The 25,636-nt window shown below is 42.0% G+C and overlaps 1 protein-coding gene across 1 annotated transcript; it reads right to left on the bottom strand.

The window, feature by feature from the left end:
• Positions 1-5,242: 5,242 nt before the first annotated feature.
• Positions 5,243-24,371, bottom strand: SERPINB5 (serpin family B member 5). Its single transcript, XM_063129752.1, has 7 exons — positions 24,261-24,371; positions 17,454-17,631; positions 15,090-15,227; positions 13,311-13,428; positions 9,635-9,777; positions 8,453-8,620; positions 5,243-5,853 (listed from the first exon to the last, which is right to left on the bottom strand). Exons 2-7 carry the CDS (start codon positions 17,619-17,621, stop codon positions 5,461-5,463), a joined length of 1,128 nt encoding a protein of 375 aa, XP_062985822.1. The 5' UTR covers positions 17,622-17,631; positions 24,261-24,371; the 3' UTR covers positions 5,243-5,460.
• Between the last annotated feature and the right edge of the window lie 1,265 nt (positions 24,372-25,636).

Here is a 25,636-nt window from a genome sequence, read left to right as displayed (position 1 = left end):
AGGAGACCCACTTTGCACACCCCTACTCAGAAGGCCATTCCAGGGTCAGGGGTACCACCACAGAGAAGGCCCTCCTATTTGTAAATGCTTAGCATACTTCTCACAACAATGGTAACTTGGCAAAGGATCTCCTCTGAAGATCTTAATGCAAGGGCAGGCTGATAATGGACCAGATGCTTCTTCAGATATTTGGGGCTCAAGCCCAAGGGAGTACAATGAAATTCTTCCAGAATTGGTGTAATGTGGCTCCATCTAGCAGTGATAACAAGGGGAATTTGGGTGCACATGAAGCCAGGACTTGGCTGCTCCCAGGAGAAGCTTCTCTCAGCACCGGATGAGTCTTCAGCCCTTTCTACACCATTGTTTTTCCCGGGGTCGTCCCAAATGATGCACAGGGGATCCTGGGGTCAACTGGGGACAACCCCAGAGAAACGGAAAATGGGGATTTCCTGGTTTTGCTGCTGTCCCAGGACCATCCCGGGTCAGCGGGAGATGTGTGGGCACCTACCCCTGCTTCATCCCGCCTCTTTGTGAGTAAACACGAGGAGGCAGGAAACAGGTATGGAGCACGTCAGGTGCTCCGTGCCCATCAGGGGTGGGGTGGGGAGCAGGGTCAGGTGTTCTTTTAAAAAAAACTTACATTTTTGATGGGAGTGCAATTGCGCTCATCTCCCCTATTTATTTTTTTAAAATGGTGGGCGCGATATCCCTCCTTCCTCCCGGGATGTTGCACATGTATATGGATCCAGGGGGAGGATCTCGCGAGCAGAATATTGTGAGATCCTCCCCCCTCCCTCCCTCCAGGAAGGCCTTCCTTCACACACCTCTGCCATCTCCAATCTGGATGGTGAGAAGGATATGAAAGAGATGCTCAACTCAGCCATTGCTCCCAGCTCTGTCTAAGTCTATTTGCGTGCCACACGCCATTCCCATTGATATGATAAACAGTGTGTAATGCCTGGGAGTTGTTGGCTGGCACTAGAAGACATGCCTAACTGGGCCTATCACATTCAGTTTACTTACACCCAAATAATTCCATTGATTTCAGTAGCACAACTCAGTAGCTAATAGATTAAGGATGCTTCTCTGTATATAAATATATATGTAAAAAGGAATACATTGAAGATTTCTGTTTTGGGGAAATGGGTTTGATTTCTTCATCGGTTATGGATAATATGAAATTGTGGTTGGTAAAGAAATACCCATTCACAAGCTCCTTCCCAGATGGTTCCCATCATAAAGGAAACTGATCCTCCCCCCACTCAATTTCTTTGTATTTCCATGTGAAAGCTGCCATACAATATGAGACAAGCATGGAATTATACCATGTGTATGATTTGTTTGTATGATTTTATCTGTATGCCACCCTGAGATCCCAGTGATATTCGGAAGGATACAAATGTTTTCATAAATAAAATGAATAACAAAATAAATTCAGGTAACCAATCTCCAACAGAGAAATGCTGCTAACCCAATTACCAAGACAATTTCCTTCTTCCACTTGTGTGGGTGTTGCTTTGTGATGTCTCCATACCGATACCAGCCAGTTCCAAACATGCTATTGTGTGAGATCTGAGATGCTGCTATCCATGTTGTCAAAGGCCTTACTATTTAAACTGTAATGGTGTGGAAAAGCAGAAACTTGTAGCACATGTGCTAAGGTGACCATATGGAAAGGCAGACAGGGCTCCTGGATCTTTAACAGTTGCATAGAAAAGGGAATTTTAGCAGGTGTCATTTGTATGCATGTAGCACCTGGTGAATTTCCCTCTTCATCACAACAGTTAAAGATGTAGGATCCCTGCTCTCTTTTGTGTCTGGTCAAGAGGGCAGGGCTCCTGCAGCTTCAACTGTTGTGAAGAAGAGGGAATTTCACCAGGTGCTGCAATCATGCAAATGACACCTGCTGAAATTCTCTTGTCTATGCAGCTGTTGAAGATACAGGAGCCCTGTCCTCCTTTTCATATGGTCACCCTAGCATGTGCATTTCTCATCACTTGGTGAATCATAGCTGACTATGAGAATGGAGAGCCAGTGTGGTGTAGTGGCTAAGGTATTGGTCTGGGAGTTGGGAGATCCAGGTCCTAGTCCCCATTCGGCATTGGAAACCCATTGGGTGACTTTGGGCCAGTCACAGACTCTCAACCTAGCCTACTTCACATGGTTGTTGTTGTGAGGATAACATGGAGAGGAGGAGGATTATGTATGCCGCCTTGGGTTCCCTGGAGGAAAAAAGCGGGATATAAATGTAATAAATAAATGAATCTTCAGAGAGCTTTGCACCTTAAGTGGTTTGTGGCAACGCAATGGCTCATTTACATGCCATTGAACCCTGTGAACTGAGAGATCAGACAAGTTGTACAGACTTTAGTTGCTAAATGCAAGAATCTCTCTGTAACGTGCCTTATACATGCATGTGCCTCACATTTGATGACTTTTGAATATATTAACCTTGAAAAACTTGTATTTGAGTTGAAGTGTCACAAAATGAAGGTATCGGCTCTAGTATTTGATTGGTGACAATTCATGCACACAGGCAAGTCACAGTTGATGCTTCCAACATCATGTGATAAATACATCTGTGTGGAACACCTTGGAACTATTTGAAACAGAATTGATATTCAGCACTGTGCATTTCTCTGGCAACACTATAAACTGTAGGTTTTATGACCGTGCACGTATGGCTTAATTCAAATATGAATGCCAAACCATGATTTTGTGCTCTCTGGAAAAGTTTTTTTCCCTTCTCCTCCCACATAGTTCGATTTTTCATTTTACTACAGCACATCCAAACTTGACAAACTAGTTTGCACAAGCCTATTCAAGCATGTGCCCCATGTCCCCCAACCTCGTGCCCCCATTTTTTAAAAAAGTCAAACAAAATGGCACTCTTAGCAGCTACAGGGTCAAATTACAGGTCAAACGTACGGAATGATTTTGAAAAGAACTAAAAAAAAAAGAAAAAAGGAGACTTGTGCTTTTGACATGTAAAGCTAGTCATACACGGGCCTATTTATTTATGGATGATAAGATGGCCAGACATATCAGAATAATCTCATGGGATGGATGCACAGGGATGGGAATTTCCCTTTGCCTGCTTGAAATAGCACCTTAAATCATTTTCTGACAAAATGTACTGTGTCCAACAACAGGAATCAAAGGATCCCCCAGAATGCTTCTTCCTGGCCTTCACAACCCACAGAACACTGCAACTAGGTCAGTGTGTGTGTGTGTGTAACTTTCTGCACTGGGCAGTCCTCCACCCGTGGACGTCCCTCTCACCTGCAGAGGAGGTCTGAAGCATCCTACGGTCTCTCAGGCTAGATCTACACTATTGTTTTATAATGGTATTGAAGTGCACTGATAACTGTTGGACTACATTACACATTCCGCTTTCATGGTGTCCTTTCCTGCTTTTTATTCCACACTATCCAAAATACTGCAACAAATGTCATTGTGTGTCCTACAAGGTATAAATGGGCAAGAAGGATATAGTGTTACCATGCTGGGATCGAAATGTTTTGACACAAGGTGTAGATCTGGCCTCAGTCAACCTCCCATGGAGTATGGGATCGCTCCCTTAGTCAAATATTTTCCTGAGATATATAATACAGAAACTACTTAAAAATCTGGGGGAGATAAATTAAGAGACAGATTCTGGTTAAGAAGCCCAAACTTGCCATCGGTATTTTTTGCCCTTTTCAAGTCTATAGTACTTCTCATTCAAGAAATTCAGACTTGGGGGGGGGGGGGGGGGGGTTTCCTAAAAAACTAGGTCATTTCAAAAGGCAAGATTTTAGATCCTATTTTCCACCTCCTGCAGAACAAATGACAGTGTTGATGATAAAATCCACTTCTACACAACTGCTTTAAAGTGCTTTATAACAGTTTTGACAACTGTTGGGGCCCAGGACACACTCCATATACCGTTTTCAAAACTGTTATAAAGCGCTTTACAGCAGTAGTGTAGAACCGCCCCTGGTATCTGAGACCAAATTTTACGGGGGCAAGTTTATTCCTAAATACATTTAGGCTGTGTTTGGACATCATTTTAAGCCATGATGGGTTAATAAGCTACTCACAGTAGCTTATTTTGAAAATAAGCTACTGTTATACCCCACACAATTGGACAAATAAACTACTGTGCATAGCTACTATGCGTAATCTGAGTCATCTCCCCACCCTCTATCCTGCTGCAGTCCTCCTACCCAAGCAGCGGCACTGTTTAATCTCTGAAGTGCTGGCCGTTTGCAGGATTGGGACAAAACTTCATACACAGCCTTCCCCAATCAGGAGGCACCTGAACCACCATCAAACCTGTGTACAGTAACTCATCAAGGAGGGAAAACCCCAAGTGCCCCCAAAAGGAGGGATAATTGGTAAAACTTGGGGGTTTGCAAGATCAGGACCAAACTCCCCACACAGCCTCTCCTAGTCAGGAGACAACCAATTGACCTGTGCACTTACTCCAGCGGAACAAAAATCCCAAAGGAGGAGATGCCTAGAAAACCTTGGGGTTTGCAGCATTGGGACCAAACTTCATAGCCTGCCTCCTCTACACTGCTGGCTTGGTCCCTTTAACATGTTCCTAATCAGTAAGCTGGTGAACAGCAGAGTGGCAGCTTTTTCACTGATCTTGCCACACAGCTCTGAAGCCAGCCAAAATAACCCACTGTGACCACTACATGTCACACTAACCCATGATGGGTTAAATAATCCACTCTGCAGACCATGGGTTATCAAAGTGGGTTATTTTGGCCAAATAAGCCACCAAGGGTTAAAAAGCAGATCACATGATAACCCATGATGGGTTATCACGTCATCCAAACCCAGTGATGCTCTTTTAATTTTGGCAATGAGAAAAAGACACTCAAGTTTTGTAATGCTTTATTTGGAGTGCCTTAAGGTAATCTAAGTTATCAAACACAAAAGCAGCAGGAAGGCAGTAAATAAAAGAAGAGTGAAGATGTTGTACAGCTCTAGCAGACTGAAGTCGATTCCAGCATTATTACAGTTTTCCTATTTCAGAAAGAGTCTCTTTCCCCAGTGCCAGAAACAGTATCTAACAAAGGCCAGATATAAGGTTTTTCTTATTCCGGTAACATACTGGTGTTTTAGCTCCATAGTTTTTTAAGGTCTGAGATTGCTGTGAGCATTGCCATACCTAGGCCAAAATTCCAATAAAGACATTAATTACCATGGATAAGTAAGAAATGAACTGCATTATTTTGAAGACATAATACAAAATTATATACAATTTTAATGCTGCATATGAAGAGTATATTTTGTCCAATCGGTTTTGAAGAATGACATCATATAGAAAGTAAGTTGTATAGCCTGTTTAACATACAAAACTGCTTAGATACCCTTTCAATATTTTATATTGGGGTTTCAAAGGTTTACAGAAAAATGGTAGTAACAGATAACATAAATCAAACACTTCTTAATTAATGATTCCGTTTAAGGAGAACAGAATCTGCCAACAAAAACAATATTGCGGGTTTTGTTGTGCTTAAAGAAGAAAAGAAATGGATGGTCAGCTTTGAATTCATCCTTGTATTGCAGGATCCTATATCCTGGCACATCTCGGGAGTCTGCCCCTTCTTCAACTACTTCCAGGAAGACTTTGTGGATGATCTGGGACAGAACTACCCCTTTGGACTCTGACATTTTGGAGAAATCTGATGCACTTTCATCGAACATGTGGGTCATGCCAAGGTTTTCTAGAATGGGCTTGAAATCATATTCCCCTTCCACTTTGAATTTGGGAAGAAACACATTCACTTTTGTGTTTGCCATCGCACTCGGATTGGTCCACTGTAACAGCTTCTCACCGGTGAGCTCCTTCTCAAGCTGAAGATGTAAGAGAAGACAGCAAATTAATTAGAATATCTTTGCGCACAGTGCTCCACCCACTGTCCAATTAGTTGCTTAGGATGCCACAATTGACAGCTGTGGAGCTGTATAATATCCTGATCTTACAAGTATCTATAGCTATGACAATGTATACCAGCCAAAATTATATACAATTTTAATGCTGCAGCCAGCCTTACCCAACCTGGTGTCCTTCAGGTGTGTTGGACCACAGCCAGCATGATCAGTAGTGTACAACAAAGCTATACAAGTTCTCATGCAAGGAAATGAGCACAAATCCATCCTGTAGTGCTACCTGTAAGATTATTTCTTCATTTGAAATTTTACTAAGTATGTGTAAGATTGGGGTTATAAAAGTTTGTTAGCATAAAGAAAGAAGGTTTTAGGGGCATAGAAGGGTTTAAATGGGTGTACAAGGGATGGCGTAATGTTTAAATATTAAATAGGCAAGTAAGCACACACACATAGAACACTTTATCAAGGGTTTAGATTATTTAGTTTGGAGAAGGCCCGATGAGAAAATGATTTGGAAATATGATTTGATATTGCTCAGTGACGTTACTCATGGGGACTTGCAACTTGGTATTGCTCAAAAGACATTAGTCATAAGAACTTGTGACATATACTAACTGACTAGGAGAAGGGTCCAGAGTTAAGGGCAGGTGAGGTCGTGGTTGGAAAAATCCACGTGTACCTAAGAACAGTGAAGTAACCCAGACAGGTTAACCACAAGAACAGGGAATTTGACCTTTCGATGTCATAAACAAATATGTCAGAAAGGGGAGGAGGTTTTCAGGAGAGGATAGTCTAAATTATGGGGTGGTCCAATGGGTTTAGGGGTTTAGAAGACATCAGTAGAAGGAATTGATGGTGCCAGGTTGGGCATTTAAGGCTGAGAACAGAGGGATAAGACGTCTTCCCTTTCCCTCAGGCAAGGTTTCCCTCAGGCAAGGCTCCTTCACAGAGTCAGTATGAGTGGTATTGTCATGTTGTCATTGGGGGTGTGATTGTCTGTGTTTGTCTATGTTTGTCTTGTTCTCCAGAAATCTGCCAGATTTGTATGTTCTTTTAATTTGCTTTGCTGAATGGAGGTTTGTGTATCTGTTTGACTTAAATTGTTTTAATAAATGTTTTAAAGTTATAACAGTTTCATTGTGTGTGTGAGTTTGAGTGAAGTCAATCATTCTGGATGTCTATCTCCAGATCTTCTTTACACCTACTATAGTAGGGAATTTGAGTACTGCTGCAAGATATTGCAGGAACCCATGCCTATGTTCAGTACCTCTTAAAATAAAAGACCACCAGAAAATTCCTCCTACATACCCACCAGCTGCAAACCACTTAGGACAACTTATTTACAAACTACCAGTAATGTGGAGCTGTACTGATATGACTTGTGGGAGATTCAGGACAGATAAAAGGAAGTACTTCTTCCCACAACACATAGTTAAACTACGGAATTCACTATCACAAGTTGTGGTGATGGCCACCAATTTGGATGGCTTTAAAAGGGAGGTGGATAAATTCCTGGAGGGGAAGGTTATCAATGGCTATTAGTTCTGACAGCTATATGCTACCCCTAGTATTAGAGACAGTAAACCAGTTGCTGGGGGACATGGGCAGGAGGGTCCTGTTGCACTAGTGTCCTGCTTCTGAGTTACCAGTCAACAAATGGTTGGCCACTGAGTGAACAGAATGCTGGACTAGATGGACACTTATGGTCTTCTTATGTTCTTATGTCTGATCTATGGCAAGCCTATACAACTTATGATTTGCCATACTGGATGCAGCCCTTCAGCCAGGTACGATAGACCATCAACCATGTGTGGCAGCAAATCCAGGAGTTGTCTGGGACTGCACAAACGGTGAGGTTGTCAAGCACTTGATAAGACATGATACATAGATGAAGGAGTTCGTCTGGCTCAGTAGATCACAATTTGTTGATAGCGGTCTCACACTGATCTGCCCATGCAATGGCTTTGTGTACACAACTCATTTTGTGTTGATGGTTGTCATCTGCTGTATTTGCACAACACTGAGCTCCTTCAGATGGGGGAGATTGCATTTTCTTACCATAAGGCTCTACTTCCTGTTTCTCTTCCACTTCTGTAACAAGCTGAAATTACATGAGGAAGAGAACAGCGACCACGTAGCTTGTACAGCCTCAATGCAGTTGAATGGGACAGTGCCCTCTGGTGGGCATTTTATAGTGTAACTTGGCCTGCAGACAGCAGGAAACCCTTACAAATCTCAATATATCCCAGAAGAGTCGTGTTTTCTGAGGTTTTATTAGTAGCGCTAAAACTGGGAAATGGAGCAGGAGATGCTGACACAGCATCGTCAGAATGACCCTTGAACGCCCGTGAGCGGCCAGTAGGAGAGTGCTATAAAGTGCTCATTTAAAGACACTCACTTTGACAAATTCCACTAGTTCCTGTGACATTAGCTGATGCAATTGTTCATGCACTAGATCCTACAACTTTTTGCTGGTGCAGTGGCTCAGAAGATACGATACTGATCCCGAGGTCGAGAATGACCAACATGCAGATGTTATTCCATCTGCCAAAGGGTTTCCTACCTGTTCCAATCCAGTGGTATCATCCTCTATCTCTTTAGGCATCAAAATTATCATGCTCATGTGTTTGTTATAACAGGGGAGTTCCAGAACCTTGACTTTTAAATCATTTATGTAGCCCAGGCAAAATGTAGCTTCCAGGTTCATCATCTGCACTGGTTTGGTTTCAGTCTGTAAAGAATAAATAGAAATTGGAAGGAGTTTGCTTGAATCCTAGAGTTGTGATTCAAGATTCCTGTTGAGCATGTGCACATTTGCATTCACACATGGGAAATGTGCCTCAAGGAAGGAGTTCTGTTATACTATTCTACAGCTACATGTAAATGTGCATACACTTTAAGCAATGCTTTGGGGATGGAAAAAAATCCTTTTAAAGAACATGGTTCTCCCAGTGGCTTTGCTTTGATTAAAATTCTTTACATAGAACTTTAATGTTGTGCAAACAAAGAAATTATACTCCCTTAGTTATTGTCATGCAAGCAAGTACATTAATCCCCACATCGTTTTTCATGGAACCCAGGAACAAAGTACAAGTGAAGAGGGATTGAGGAGAACCACTATTAAGAAAGGTGAAGAAGAATGGTTACTCTTTGAAACTTAACTACAACTCAGTTGACCTGCGCCATTGCCCCAAATCATCTCTTGACAACATGCTCAACTGTAATGTGCTAAAGTAGTCATCTGGTTGCACTATCTTATAGCAAATCAGTTTTAGTTTGTGATGAAGATTGTGATGACTTCTAATCATGTCATATGCCGAAAAAAATTCTGTGTGAGATGAAGCATAAGCAGCAAATCACCGCTTTTCCCCTTTGTATTAACCACATAGCCATGTCTATTTAGAGTTGATATGGGATTGTGGGAATAGAACCAAAGACTGGTTTAAAAGCCCAGAAAAGAATCTGGGGGCAATATCTAATTTAGCGACACTGGGCTAACACAGATGACATTGTGCTAGTGTAACTCAATTCTGACGCAATGTCATTAGCGCTTGCTAATGCAAAGGGTAAAAGCAGTGATTTGCCACTAAATGATGAAATTGTACTAGCGGTGGAATCTTTGGCCTGCCAACACTGGATCCTACTACCCAAGGACTTGCATGCAATATTTAACTTCTGTTTTGAGTGTTTTGGTAAAACACATGAGTATGCAGTAATTCTGAGTGGGAAATGGCTTCTTTCATACCTTGTTTATTCTAAAAGGGCACTCCTTAGTTTGCTCCTGGGGAAATTTCTTCATCCAGTTAGTTACAAAATAGGCTGCATTGATCAAGAGGATCTTCGTCTGGTCATTGACACTTCCCTCGATCAAAATGTTCTCCATTTTACCTGTAGACCCATCAACAAGAATACTTTATTAAAAGAATATCCACCCCAAATATCACAGAGGCAGGGCAAGAGTCAGCCCAACTTCGTACTTCTAGGCAACTGTAATTGGGGTATCTCCAAAATAGTCTAGAATCTTAAAGAGAGTGTTAGAGCTTTATCACAGCAGCGTTATACTGTGCAATCACTGCAAATTGCGTGCAAAGGACTCCGAAGTTTTCCAGCTTATAATCTGCTTTTATTGTGAAGTACTCTGAAGTTTTCCAGTTTATAATCTGCTTTGACTGTGAAGTACTCCCATGCATCCTGATTTAATTGTGCTATAAAGGGTACTAGTCGAGCTATTTTGGTACTAGTTTTCGAGCGAATCGTTTGTTGTTTTCCGAGTGGCCACTGGGGGCACAGGAGCAGGATTTGATATGTTTAAAGAAAAATTAAACAAATGCTTACATCTGCGTAAGTTTTAAAGATAAAGACATCAAAATTGGCACAGCAATAGATATTAAGGAGAGCTTTAAGCATACCAAATTTGAATTGGATTGGGCTATCCGTTGATTTTTAATGATTTTTTACATTTTGCCCCTTAAACCCATTTCCTGGTATGGAAAGGATCTTAGGAGCGCTGCCGCCCGGGGTGTGATTTAGCTAACAACAACAACAACAACAACGGTGACAGCTTAGCACTGTAGGGGATAATTCGAGGGAAACAGGTACGTAGGATGAAGCTCTTAGATGCCCTGAGATATGCAAGACTGCTAGTTGCTGAAGACGTGGCGTATGGAAAAGAATTTGTCTTTGCTATATAACAAATCTGCTACACTTTTGTCTAGGCTCCCAAATGTACCATACCTATCCCATTGGAGGCTGGTGCCTCCAATGTCAGTGGGGCTCAAGATTTCAGTCAGAATCAGTCAGAATTCTAAAGGACCTATCAACATACAAAGCTATCCAAGGTTTGAAGCACCTTGAGCAGCTCCTTTAGAGTTCTGATGGGTTGCAATTGAAACCTGGAGCAGATTCACCATCCCACTGACATTGGAGCCACCAGCTTCCACTGACATAGCCTTAGCATAGTAGCACAACACATGCTTTGTGGAATGCCCCAAGTTCAATTCCAGGATCTCAAGTAGCAGAGATTCTGCCAGTCAAGGTTGACAATACTGGGCTAGATGAACCAATGGTCTGACTAAGTTTGTGTTAGCTTCACATGCAAGGTGGATGTAGGGTGGAGGTGGTGAAGCCACTAACGACCAGTTTGAGAGAAGGGGGCAGGGCACAGTGATTGTGTGAATGTTCTGACATGCCAGACGTATGTAGTAAGGATCTAGTTCATCACCTTGGGAATCCCTTTAGGATTGGAGGGCCAGGCCTCGGGGAGGTAAACTTCTTGGTTTGTCAGAAAAAGACTTAGCCAGGTAAGAGCAAGGGTAGAGTTTACCTCATGACAAATGCACAACTAGGCCAGAAGCCTTTCACAAAAACAATACAGCAGGCCATGCACTTCAGCAGTTGTCTTTTGCCATAGGAAACTGGAGAAGTGGAGAAAATGATACCCATTGCATTCTAACAATTTTACCCTGAAATAGGACCTGAGGATCCAAAATGCACTGGAGCTCTTTTATATTAGACACCCTTTTTTTCTACCCCTTTGCCCTTGGCTTTTTTGGGGGGGGAGGGGGTGTTCCCTTTTTGTTGGCTTTTGTTTTCCCAGGGCCAAACTAGATGAGACACTGGAGACCCATAATCAGTTCCCCCATCTCTCTTAACTTGGTTCAGTCAATCTCTTCCTTCACCTTTTGCCCTGTTAGGGAAATTGTGCATGTACCCAAAAAGGGAAAAAACAGGTTACAGCGGCCAATTTACATCAGGAAAATGGCATCTGGCAAAGAGTGAATCCCGTTCGCTCCACTGCCATGGTCCAAATGTGTGGTTGCTTTGGGTGAATCTCCAGTGCCTCATCTTGCTTAGCCCCCAGACACCACTAGGCGGCAGATGACTTTCCAGCATTAATCTTCAACTACCCAGAAAAGCTTTTCATACACTTTAATGTAGCTTTCCCCAACCGGGTGTCCTCAAGATATGTCAGCTGGAGGATGCTAGGTGTTATGGTCCAGCACATCTAGAGGGTACTAGGTTGGGGAAGGCTGCCTTAGCACACATTCCCAACTATTTTCTTTGTCAACCATTAACAAATCAAAAACTCAAAACCTATAACTGAAAAACCCACCCTCCATAACGTCTAAGCCACTGGTCTTCAATAGGTTGAGATCTGAGACCCATTTCGGACTCCCAACCTGCAACATTCACAATTTTCTCCATGCCCTACATGGCAGCAGCAGTTTCACTGCGACCCATTTGGACCCATCAGTTGAAGGCCACTGATCTAAGCAATAGCATGGTTTGGGACTTTCTTTATGCCTAAGAGAAATAGCTCTGGTTTGTGATGCAATGATAGTTCCAGGTTTTTGAGGGGCTTTGGGAATGACACCCTCAATGGCCCCCCTCCCCCAGTGAGTCTACTTTCTCGCCCCCGTTGTCACCAGCAGCTATTGCTCCTCATCCTCTTTCTCATCATTGCTACAGATTCCTTGTTTGACAGTCAGAAATCAATTGAGCATTGGCCTTCTCAACACCACCATTGGCCAAAGTGAGAGACAGGTTAAAAAAAAGCAGGTTGCAATGGCAAAGAGGAGAAAACTCCAAGAGGTTCTTGTCACTGGGCCCCTGTTAGGGTGTGGACCTTTGGCAGGTCTCCTACCATGCCTACCCCTAATGCTGGCCCCCTTGTGATGTGTTTCAAAATTGGTATGGCTAAAGCCCTACCTAAGACCTATCATGGTGCCAAGTTTCATCTCTTTATCTTTAAAAATGACAGAGCTGTAAGCATTTTTGTTAATTCCCATTAAAGTGGAGCTGCCCTTTGGGTGGAGAGGAGGGGGGAAATCCAGGTTTTTCTTCAAATGTCATAATCCCCCACTTCCCAGATTTGTTAGCAAACATCCTAACAAATCCAGGTTTTTCCTGTCATCTGGTCACCCTATGCAGAGGCATTCCAGTGGCCATTTGGCTCACTGCCCCCCCCCATCTGGGCAGATGGCACCCAATCAGGGGCTGCCATCTGCCCGGACACGCCTCTGATGCAACTCCGGAGCAAGGCGACAGACGGCCAACACTGTCGTCGCCTCACTGCAAGAGAAAAAAGTTGGGATTAAGTCCCCAATTTTTTTATTCCATATCTTCGAGGGAAAGCCTCGCGATGGCTGCTGCATCATATAAATGACCTAGTGCCACTGAGTAACCACCCCCAGGGCTTTCCCCTCATCAAGACAAGGCCAAGGTGGGAAAGAAAGACCCAGCAAGACTCAAAGCAAAACTGAAAGCATCATTTTAATATTTTAATATTTGGCCTAGCCTGTTAAAATACCTATGGCAAACTCCGCCCATATCTCTGCTAACACGATCCCCGATTCAAGGACATTGGAATTCACTTCTGTAATTAAGGAGGTAAAGCAGTCATTGATTAAGAGTTCACTTGCCATCAGTAAGATCAGAAACAGATTTGTTGATTTGCAGCCTGGTGTCTTCTGTTTTGTCTTTAAAATCTACTTGTTCAAATTGTGATGGGAATGGTCTTTTGATAGAGCTGACAAATTCCTGAAAGATACAAGCAGCCAGATTAAGCCCTGGTGTATTATGCCGTCCTTTTCTAACCTCTGTGCCCTCCAGATCTTCTGGCTCACAATTCCCATCCTCCTCCACCCATGTCCAGTTGTATTTGGTCACAACGCACGCCGCCCCGCCCCCCAAATGGGATTTACACTATTTCAAGAAACTAGATTTGTAAAACCACTTTCTCCCACCATAATTTGAACTTTTTTCAACCATCCATGAAAAACAATCTTCATTCAGTGAGGATGCAGTCATATTATTTCCATGCCCAATGCTCATAAGTCTCTGAACTTGGAGCTTCCAGTTCAGAGCGAGAACAGCTGTAGAGGTGATGGATGTATTCAAAAGGAACTAAGATGAAAAGGGCACACATACACACATTTTGTGTATTTTTTCCACCCAATGCACAATATTATAACACAGAACTTTCCAAGATTCTAGTTGTGATGAATATATATAGCTGGCACGAAGAAGAAGAAGAAGAAGAAGAAGAAGAAGAAGAAGAAGAAGAAGAAGAAGAAGAAGAAGAAGAAGACTAAACATTTGCTTGCACCAGAGTTATGTTACAGTAAAAATAAAAACAACCCCCAAAAAAGCCCACAATGGGTCTTTGTGGCACCTTAACCAACAAAATTATTATGGCATATGCTTTCATGAACGAGAGTCCATTTCATCAGAGGCATGAAGTGAAATCCTCAATTGCCAGATATGAGACATGGATGTGAAGGAAAAATAAAAGTTGGAATTAAATGGCAACGCAATGCAAAGATGCAAAAAGTACAGAGTTGTATCCAACTAATGTCTCCCCAATGACATAAGGCGCATTGATCTAGTGAAAGTTTCCATCAGCAGAAAGGGAGAGAGGCAATTTTCAGTGACTCACCATCTCACCTGTACTCCTCCAGTCCCATCCCAAAATCTGCTCCAGAGAGTTGGGTATCCTCAAGTGGGATGTTGTGCAGGGGACTGCAGAGGGGGTGGGAAATGATCAAAAATCACTTCTCTTCCTGTTCTGCTAATTAAAGTCTTCACTGGCTCAAAAGGCCTTCTATCAGCGCGGGGACACTAATTGGATACAACTCACAATCTGTGACAATTCGATATCACTTATTTCCATAACAAAACCAGTAATTAAAAACAAGTCTTAACCAGATTCTGAATTGGACTATAGATTCATATAACACCTTTGTTAGCACCAACATAGCTTTCTCATGAAACAAACTCTCAAAAATTGTATTTCAAAATCCTGCAGATGACAACAGGTGAAAGAAGGGGAAATTGTGCTTCAATCAAAGTTCAATACATTATTGGTTTAGCAATCTGCCATAATTGTGCTGAAATAACACATAGATGAGGAAGGATATGTCTATGAGATATTTGTTACCTACTTTAAGACTAGGCTTTGAATTTTGATTGAAAATCTGTAAGCAAAACATTAAGCAACTTTGCAATAAGAACTATGTTGTTATTTAAAGTGTTTTAAAAATAATAAAGTACAATTTAAAAATAAAATAAAATGCAGATATTATAGTTTAAAGATTAATATAGTAACTAAGACCATAATCTCATGAATAATGATGGGATTTAGACCAACAGTCAACCAGTTGGCCCAGAGAGAAATAGCAATTATCTCTTTAGTAGCTTACCATAGTAGGGTTAAGAGACTTTTCTACATACAGTTGTTTGACCATTTTCAGTGAATAGAAAGAACTAAGCTTGGAAACATCAGTTGTTATTGTTTGGAATCCAAAAGGAATGTCTTTAACATCTTCTAAATGAAGTCCCTGTTAATAAACAAGATTCAGTTTAAACATTGTTTTCGGCAGAGATCTCTGGAAGTACAGATGTGCTATCCAGCCAAATGAGAATATAAGAGCCATGCTGCATCAGACTACTAACTTATCTATTCCAGCATTCTGTTACCCCAGTGGCCGACCATATGTCTATGGATAGGGTGACCATATGGAAAGGAGGACAGGGCTCCTGATTCTTTAACAGTTGAATAGAAAGGGGAATTTCAGCAGGTGTCATTTGTATGCATGCAACACCTGATAAAATTCCCTCTTCATCACAACAGTTAAAGCTGCAGGAGCCCTGCACTCTTAGAGTGACCAGATAAAAAAGAGGGCAGGGCTCCTGCAGCTTTACCTGTTATGATATAGAGGGAATTTTACCAGGTTCTGCATGCATGCAAATGACACCTGCTGAAATTCCCTTTTCTATACAACTGTTAAAGATACAGAAGCCCTGTCCTCCTTTCCATATGGTCACCCTACCTATGGGAAGCCCACAAGAAGGACATCTCACTGTTATTCCCCAGCTACTGGTATTTAGAGTCTTGTTGGCTCTGACTCTGGAGGTAGTATTGTACAGCCATTTTTAGCCTTCACCTCCATGAATTGAACCCATCCCATTTTAAAGCTGACTATGTTGGTGGCCATCAACACATCTTGTGGAATCAAGTTTGATAGCTTAATTATATGATAATATGTGGAGAAATACTTCCTTTTGTCTTGCCTGAATTTTCCACCATTGAGTTACATTGGATGACTCAGGTTCTAGTATTATAAGAAAGGGAGAGAGAAAACCTTTCTATTTAATTTCTCCACGTCATGCATAATTTTATACACACCTATCATGTCCCCACTTGCTTGTCTTTTTTCTAAACTAGATAGTGATAAACATTGCAACCTCTCTTTGTAGGAAAGTTCCTCCAGTCATCTGATCATTTTAACTGGCCTTTTCTGCAGTTTTAAAGCTCTACAATATCCTTTCAGAGCTGCAACAACCAGAACTGTACACTATATTCCAAGTGTGGCCACACCATAGGTTTTTATATAGGTCTTGCAACACTGGCAATTTTATTTTCAATCCTTTTCTTAATGATCCCCATCATGGAATTCACTTCTTTCCCAGCTGCCATACAATGGGTTCAATATTTTCATTGAACTATTCACCATGAGAACAAAGAGCCCTTTCCTAGTCAGTCACCACCAGCTCAGACCCCATCAATATATATGCCCCAAGGTGCATCTCTTTACATTTATTTACATTGAACCACATTTGTCATTTTAATGCACATTCACCCAGTTTGTAGATCTCCACAATCCCTTCCTGTTTTTACCACCCTGAATAATTTAGTGCCATCTGCTAACTTGACTACTTCAGTGTTCGTCATTAATTCCAGATCATTTGCTAACTTACTTACAAGCTGGTGGGGTCTGTATATCCAGGCAAGATATCTTGGGATATTCAGGCAAGATTGGATCATGGTGGATAGCTCCCTGTCCACAGGGGACATGAGAACAGGGCTGAAATCATTTTGCTGCACAGCTTCCTCCCCAATACCCATTCAGGACAAGGATAATGCTTCCTTACTGGCTATGTGGCATGAAGGTGGATTTTTATGGGTTGGTTCCAGATTTAGTCACAGTTAAAGTAGAGACACTCTACATTTAATGGGACTAATCTAAGTATGACTAAATGTGATTCCTGATTGGTTGGGATTACTCAGGAAAGGAAGGCAGTCTGGGGCAGTGGGAGGAAATGGTACCAAAACAGCAACAGAAAGGGGGAATAATGCTACAAGCAGCAGCAGCAGCAACAGCAACAACAACAACAACAACAACAACAACAACAGGTACAAGGATTGGGTACTGTCTTTTAAGAAACATGTTGAGTTCTTCAAACTCTCACTTTTATCTCAAACACTTTCACAGGTAAACATTTGGTGCAACCCTATATCACCTGTCATTATATAGTCTTTTGTTCTATTGAGTTGTTTCCTATCATATGTTGAGAACCTTTGCTGTTGAGAGACGCCAACTTTCTTCCACTAATCCCTACCTAACAAATACACACAAAGACATCTGAATGTATATGGAGGAATGCTGTCACCTAATATATGTAAACAAGACAAATTCCACTTAGCAAAGAAAAGGGAGATGCACACACATACAAAGAGTTTTCACAGCTACATTACCTGACATCCAAATTGAAGGCACACCTACCTGTTTCATTTGGTTTGCCATGTCACCATTGGCAGCTTTATATGCAAGAGCTAGAGAGGTTGAAGTGCAAAGTGGAGCAAAAATAATATTTGCATTTTTGTTCTTTTCAGCTAATTTTTTGAATATATCAACAGCAAAAGCAGTGTTTGCAACTTGTATGGCCTCCATTGCTGTAGTTCTGAAACAAAAAAGATAGATGTATTAGTCAGCCAATCAATCATTTCTCAAAAGGGTTAAGTATACTTAACCTATTCATGTCAACAGACTTAAGTACACTGAACTCTACATTGGATTGTGGCCTAACAGCATTTGCCTATGTATGTCTACTCAGAAGTAAGTCCCATTGAGTTCAATGGGACCTACTCCCAGATGTGTGTGTATAGGGTTGCAGCCTCATTCTACTTTCATGTTTCTTTAAGCCTAGAAGCCCTTAGCCAAGGAAATGATTGGTTAATTCAAAAGATATATGAAATTCAGTTCCCTTCTAAGCTCTCATTGCGCTTTTCTGATTGTCACATCACAAAATTCCAGCCACAATAGGAGAAAAACAAACAAACAATTATAAGGTATAGGATCAAATACAAAAAGGGAGGCAAGAATGAAACAAATTTTCCAACTGAAATGAATTATAACAAGAAAATACTTTTATATCTGTTAATGCTCATGAAGTCAATAAAAAGTTCCAGATATTAAGAGAAAAAGGCATTTTTTGTCTACCATTTCTTAATCATCTCCACAACCTTTCAAACTTTATACACCTATGTGAAAGAAAGCCTCACATCTTTGGACAGTTAGGTACCCAAATACTTCTAACGTATTAGCCTGTGTTATAACTCCTTTAAAAGAGCAGGTCAGATTAGAAATATAAGTAACATATTGCTGTAAGATTGGAGATTTGGACTGGAGGATCCAGGGGTTCTGCTGGAGACTGTCTCAACTTGTATCTCCCTTGTTAGGGGAATAGCAAGTCAGTGATTCACAATGACTAAGAAATAGGTAGAGATGCCCTCTAGAAGGAGAAATCAATTTTGGCACAAGAGAGCATCTCTTTCTCCCCCTACTCAGTGGCCCCATTCAGAAGACACCTTAAAACAGGGCTTTAACCATGGTGGTTAAGCCAGAAAGCAGGGCTATGTTCAGAAAACACCTTAAACCATGGCTTTAACCACGGTTTAAGGCTTTTTTTTTTTTTGCCTTTTTCACTGTGGTTAAAGCCGTGGTTTAAGGTGTCTTCTGAATAAGGCCACTGTAATCTAGGTGCCTGTGAAGGTGGGAAGATAGACTGCAGTTGAGGGAGAGACTGAGAAAAATTCAGAGATATAGATAGCTGGGTTTGGGACTCTATAACTTCCTCAGGAAGCTGGTTGCCTCAGAACCATTTTGCGGTGGAGGCCCAAATTGCTCTCCACCAGACCCCTCACAGGCCTTATGATAACAGTGGATGTGGCCACACTCAGTAACATCATCTCTGCCCCCACAGACATTTTATCTTTCTCCACGCATTTCTCAGTGCTGGCCAAGCTCTGCCCACCTGCAGGAACCCAGTGGACTGGATGTAAGTCATCCATGAGTCAGATGAGGCCCACTGGTGGGAGGTTCCCAGTCCTGTTCTAAGAGATGTGATAGGAGAACAGTGGGCATTTGTTGGAGTGTGATGCTTCCATACCTAGGCTCAACCTGTACTTTTGTACAGAAATGCAAATGCCATAGAACATAAATAAGCCTCCAGGGACTTCCTTTCCAAAGAAAACCAAACCTGGGTTAGTGCTATGCCCCTGGATCCTCTCACCCTCAGCAAACGGGGGGATAATTTAGTATCATTTGCCCAAATGACTCGAGCAAATGAACTGCTAACACTCTGTGCAAAATTGAGGAATAAACATGGCAGCCAAACAATGTGACCTGGGTGGGGAATTTGATCTCAAATATAATGAGTAGTTGCTTAATTGAGATGGTACAGCATTGCTGCAAGGACAGTACCATATCAGTATTGGGGGCGAGAGTATTTGAAAGCATCTGAAAATCACAGACCACATGAAACTATACAATGACAGAAAGGGGGCTTGACTATAAACTGCCCTTCTGATGTGGTATGTTTCCCATGAAAGTGTTTCTGATAAGATTCCTCCTGTGAACACTGCTATGTGTTACAATCCCCATGCAAGGAGGGCTGTAGCCACTTGTACTTTTGAGTCAGCTCTTCAAAGAAGAAATCTAAACAGTTTTCTGAACAGGCCAAGGGTGAGGCGTGTCAGAAGAGGGAGCAACAACAGAAGAAAATAAACCAAGCCAGCGTGGGATTGGTAAAACGACAGTCAGAAAAGGCCCATTTTTTTCCAATGGTACATTCAGACAATTTCCCCTGTCTAACCTTCCCCCGGGAAAGAAGCAGTGGCGTCAGGAGGGTGAGGACCTCTGGGAATGGTAACACTTAGCAGTAGACCTCAAAGCAGAATTTTAATACTGATTCCCAATGAAGCAATATCCAAAAAAAATCACAACTACTAAGCCATTAGTCACTGGGAAATCTCAAGTGGGGTGGAGTCGGGGGGGGGAATGAAACACCAGTTAAAGAAACTGCACTACAAGCTTGGGCCACATTCTTTCTTCCTTCACACTAGAGAAGTATTGAGTCAGCATCTAACAGTCGCCCACGGCATAGCGGCATCCTTGAAGTACAGTTAGCTTGCGACCCGCCCATATAGTATTAAAACATCTAGCATGAGACATTCTGCTTCCCTGCACTTTCTGTTTGGAACATCTTTAAGAAATGTTGATTAAATTCATTCTTTAGTCCTGTTGATGAATCCACACTCTTTATGGGTGGTAAACCCAATATCCACAAATAAAATTATTGATAAAATAGGCAACATATATATAATTTATCTGAAGGTCTGTGAATAAAACATGGATCATCAGATATTAAGAGCTCTTAGTCTGGAGCTCAACTTTTAGAAGCCAGTTTAGGGTTGTTGTTGTTGTTATTATTTCACATGTTCTAATTTAAAGTCCAGCAGTTCCCCAGCCACCCTATATTTGTTTGTACAAGAGCCTTGGGAAGAAACCAGAAAATTTTCAGAAAAATAGGTGCAGGGGCTAGGGAGTTACGTTGAATGAAAAGCAGTTTAAAACTATTTTGTGTTCTGCTCAATTGGCATCAAAGTTACAGAAAGTCTAGTAGGACATGGTGGATGATATGGCGGCAGAGGACGAGGGACTTGAACACCCAGCATTTTCCAAGCAAGCAGTGCTGCACCCTTCCAGACCCCATGGTTCCACAAAGCTTTTTTAAATGCTCATGCTCGTGTAAGAGAGAACTGGCAAAAAGCTGTGATATAGCATCCCACTGGGATTGGACAGCTAAAACTATTCACTATGTTTAGAAGCTAGGGCTGCTACTTACATATCTACACCCCCTCCTCCCACCCTAGTGTTTTCCTTGTTTGGAGAACTTCGGGAGAATTGTATCAATTTTTGGAGAAATCCTTCCAAATCCTGAATCTTCAGGAGCCTACTGATTCAGATTCAATCCACTTTGGGGGAGTCCCACTTTTATTCAGACATCTCCTAAATCTGTCTGAATCAGGCTGATTTGGTTTGAGATTCACCTGGATCTGAAAATACTCCTATTTCTGAGGTGGTCACCCATCCAGGACCTAACTTGCCTACCTTCAGCAAGGTTGCTGCACCATGTTCCTTCAGGCCATTCTCTGGCACCATTAACCTGGTCTCCTGCACGTTCATTGTTCTACCAGCCCTTGCCAGCTAACTGAAGTGGGTAATTTATGGATCTTCTTGAAAATAAGGTGATCAGAATAATATTGCCTTCAGAAAACCCAGAATTTATTGGTACGTAACAGAGCAGCATATTGGCTCACAGGATCAGGTTCCATCATGTTGGTTGGGAATGATGGGAATTGCAGTCCAGTGCATTTGGAGAGCACCAGATTGGGGAAAGGTGTCTTAAGTGAACTGTTTCCAAATGTAAGATCTAGGAGTCCCTTCGTTAAAAATTCATACTGATTATTTTGTTGGCAAATCCATTTGACATGTAAAAAGAAGCGAAATCATCGGGAAGGGGTGGGTGGGATGCCTGTATCTCTACCATTGGCTTTTAGCTACATATACACAAAGCTTTTCTCCACAAAGCATTTATTGTGCACTCATGATTCCTTATTCATGGTTGTTTATGGATTCTTTAGACAACGTCATGATCCTCCAGTTTCACTTCTGTTTTTAAGAGTTTTATGTTTTTCCTGTAGGAGCGGGATTAGAGCGTGGAAAATGGATTATTATTTCTGATGGTGAAAGAAAAGGCATTTTCCTACTTGTATATTTGGGCTATTCTGGTATATCACAGAACCACCAAGAGGTTATGTAGCAGAAAAGCAGGAAAGAAAAAGCTCTTTGTGTAGAACTCTGGCCTTCGCTAGACCTACCTTAAAATCCACGATGGACGAGGGGAGAGCCCACGATGCAACTATCGAGGGCTGTCACCCTAGTCTAGACATCAGACGCGACGAGCTGAAGGAAAGACCCGTTGCGTCCACCATTTTTAAAATTTTCTTAAAGGGGCGATGCGCACGAACGTTCATGTGCTCAGGTAAGGTTTTTTTTAAAAAATTAATTTGTTTTTCCCACTCCCCCCACCCTGCCCCTGATGGGCGCAGTGCTCCTGGGGAGCACTGCACCCCGTGTGCAGCTTCTCCCAGCTACTCGTGAGTAATTGCGCAGAACCGGGAAAAGCTGCGGAATGAGCTACACACTCGCGGTCTCTGGCTCAGCCCAAGACTGTGAGAAAAATCGGGTTGAAAGGGGTAGGCTATATCCCGGGGCCAGGGAGGGTTGGTCCCTCCCTGAGCTCGGGATCCCCTGTGCGTCATCTGGACGCACAGGGGCGATCCTGGGTATCAGCCCGGGATATAGAGTGGTCTAGCAATGGCCTCAGATTGCAATTCTGTGACAAAACCAAAAGCTGATACAGCTGTTAACAGCCTTCTGTAGAAAAGCTCAAATTAAGAGCCTGGCTATACATTTATTATGAGATGTTAATATTGCATCCTATATGGCAGGGATAAGGAATTGTGACTATCCAGAAGTTGGTGGACTCAGCTCCCATCATCCTTCATCATTGGCTATGCTGGCTATGGCTGATGGGAATTGCAGTCCAAAAACATCTCGAAGGCCACAAGTTGTCCACCCCTACTATACAGGGAATATTTAAAAGAATGCATCTTTGGAGAAGAAAATAAAAGCTGAAGAGGAAAATCTTTCCCCTCCTATGATTCAAATTCAGAGGCATTTCCCCCTTACACATGCAGAAAGAGATACAGTTTTGGGTCCCCATCAGCCACAGTCTCATACTGGCTTCCCTTCCCCATGCTGGAAGTTCTTTAGGAAAGAGAATGGGTGGCAAGGGGCAACTTCTAAGCATGTGGCAGATGACCTGCTGAAGCAATCCCTCAATCCTGACCTCCCTCTTTCTTTCTTTCTTTCTTTCTCTAATGAAAAAATATACATTGTTATACAACACAATCATGATACACTATCAATTATTTTAGCTACTCAACAAAAGCACCCATCATAACACCACATGTAAACATCTAAGAGTGAGCTAAGTAAATTTAGTATCAAATATATTGAATTCTCGTAACACCACACAAAACATCCAAGAATGAATTAAATATAAACTAAACAGATCAGATAGTACATACGACCTCCCTCTTTCATTGCAAAAAGCAGGAGTGAGGCCTTCCAGATGTTACTAGACTGCAACCTATCATCTCTCACCATTGGTTATGCTAGCCAAGACTGATGGGAGTTGCAGTCCAACAACATCTGGAAGGCCACATCCCTGGTATAAAGAACCAATCCATTTGGGTGAACCATTACAGGGCCTATTTATTTGTAATGTCCTATGTATAGAAAAGCCCCAAAAGGTAGAAATTCTACCCATGTCAAGAGGGAAGACTTGTTTTGGCATCCTCCTAGCTCCAAGGAACAAGCATGAGTCATTTGATTAACAGCATACAGAAAGCCGCGTCGGAGATACACACCCATGTGGAATTATTTTTACCTGAGAGGGAGTCTCTTCTAGAAATCTCACAGTCTGTAGCTGCTTCCAGACGGAGGGCTCCTAGCGCTGCCAATCAAAAGCCATTATGCAGCTAGACTGTCTTTCGCTGCTCAATTGATTCTTTTAGGTGGTAAGATGGAAGAAATGGGAGGAACGTGGGAGGATTACAAGTGCAAGACATCATTGTCCCGAAACCTTGTAAGATCCCATGAATTATAGCATGATCAAAGCCTCATCTGGAAGCACCCTCTTCCGTAAAAAAACACACATGCACAAAAAGTGGATTCGGCCAGATAAGTAATCGTCTTGTACCAGAACAGATGGCATTATTATTATCGTCTTGTACCAGAACAGATGGCATTATTATTATTATTATTATTATTATTATATTGCTTAGAAATCTCCCTGTTGTCAGGGGGGGAATGAGGCATAATTTGGGTTCTTAGCATGGCTAGATCAGGTTACCTAATTATTCTTGCAAACTGACAAGGAAGCCGTAGTAACTCAACAAAAACCTGTTTATCTTTGAAAACACCATTTACTGAATGAGCTTTTGTTGAATGGAAAAGGCTTCCTGCATTTTGTACTGGTTCAAAGCCCCAAGCCTTGCCTACCACTTCCCTTCCTTCTTCCTTCAAACCAGTGGACACTTCACAAGGAAACCTAAGCTCTTGCTAGATTAAGGCGTGTTTCTTTTAAAAAAAGAAGAAGAGCATGCAATCAACACTTACCTCCCTATGCAGCGACCCCACTCACTGAACTGAGAAAAATATATGCTGAAATAAGCACAGCCCAAAGAACTGGTGTTACTGGTGACACTACGGAGCAGGAAGAAAGCACTCTCTTACTTCAATTCTGACACCACTCCCTCTTTTGTGGTTGCTCTCTCTCTCTCTCTCTCTCTCTCTTAATCATCCCTCTTGGCAATTTACCCATGATAGAAAAGGGAATTGGGGCTGGACTTGCTGAGTATAAAGCTCCAAAAGTCTGTAACATGCTCCAGCAGGAAGGAGCCATTTTACAAATGCTCCACCTTCCCCCCCCCCCCTCAGGTGAATTTTACAAAGAAGAGTTCTGGCAAGAAGTCTGGGGAGGCAAACACATGCACAATCCGAAAACTATGAAATTAACTGGAGACATTGCTGCTGCCTTTGACAAGAGCAGAGCTATGCCCTAAAGAAAAGAAAATGAACACCTGTGAAACAAATCGGATTAGTCCACTTTCAGTCCAGCTCAGCCTGGAAAATATTCCTACGATCGGGTAAAGCAGTCAGAAACTGATGCATACTGGGAGCTATTATCTGACATTCACATATATCGCAGTCATATGATCATAGATCTCCTATGTTGTGTGTGACCTGGCCCTCCAAAAATTAAACGTTACAAAATACATAGCCATTGTGTGCAGAATCTTGTAAAAGCAAAGCATGATGTCCCTAGGAGTGAACATCCCAGTGCTAGATACAAAACTGCAGATATCCCAGTGAAAGGAACTGTTATACTGGAGATCTGGCATTGCATGAAAACTGTAGACCTCTGATCAGTTTCATCACTTCATTTTCAGGCCAACTAATGCCTGGCCACACCCCAGGAGGAGCTAGAGTGATTTGTTCCAACATGCTGAGAATTCATTCTATTCTCCTCAAATGCACTTTAGCCATATAGTATTAATTCAATGGGCTGTCCTAAATAACACAGTACTTATTCAATCAATCCAAAGTTTATTGTACTAGCCAAAGACCATGACAAATACATCAAAAGAAAGCATCCTTACATATATACAGTAATACAAATACCTCGAAATTACACAAATAACTTGAAATTTACCATAACTAAAACTCAGCTTTCACTCAGCAGTCTGAGGCCACAGCTAGACCAAAGGTTTATCCTGGGATCATCCAGGGTTCGCCCCTGCCTGAGCACTGGATCCCCTGTGTGTCACCTAGATGAACAGGTTTGACAATTCAGGGATAAACCTTAGGTCTAGCTATGGCCTGAATCTCCATGGCAGTTTATGGCAATTTTGTCTAGTTCTCTCTTCCTTACCTTTTTTGCTGCCAGTGCAAACAAAGCCATTTTGTGTCACGTAACTGTTGGTATCACTCAG

Source organism: Elgaria multicarinata, chromosome 7 (assembly GCF_023053635.1).
Source record: "Elgaria multicarinata webbii isolate HBS135686 ecotype San Diego chromosome 7, rElgMul1.1.pri, whole genome shotgun sequence".
NCBI lineage: Eukaryota > Metazoa > Chordata > Lepidosauria > Squamata > Anguidae > Elgaria > Elgaria multicarinata.
The sequence above is the reverse complement of the archived record's forward strand: the minus strand, read 5'-3'. Positions and strand labels throughout refer to the sequence as shown.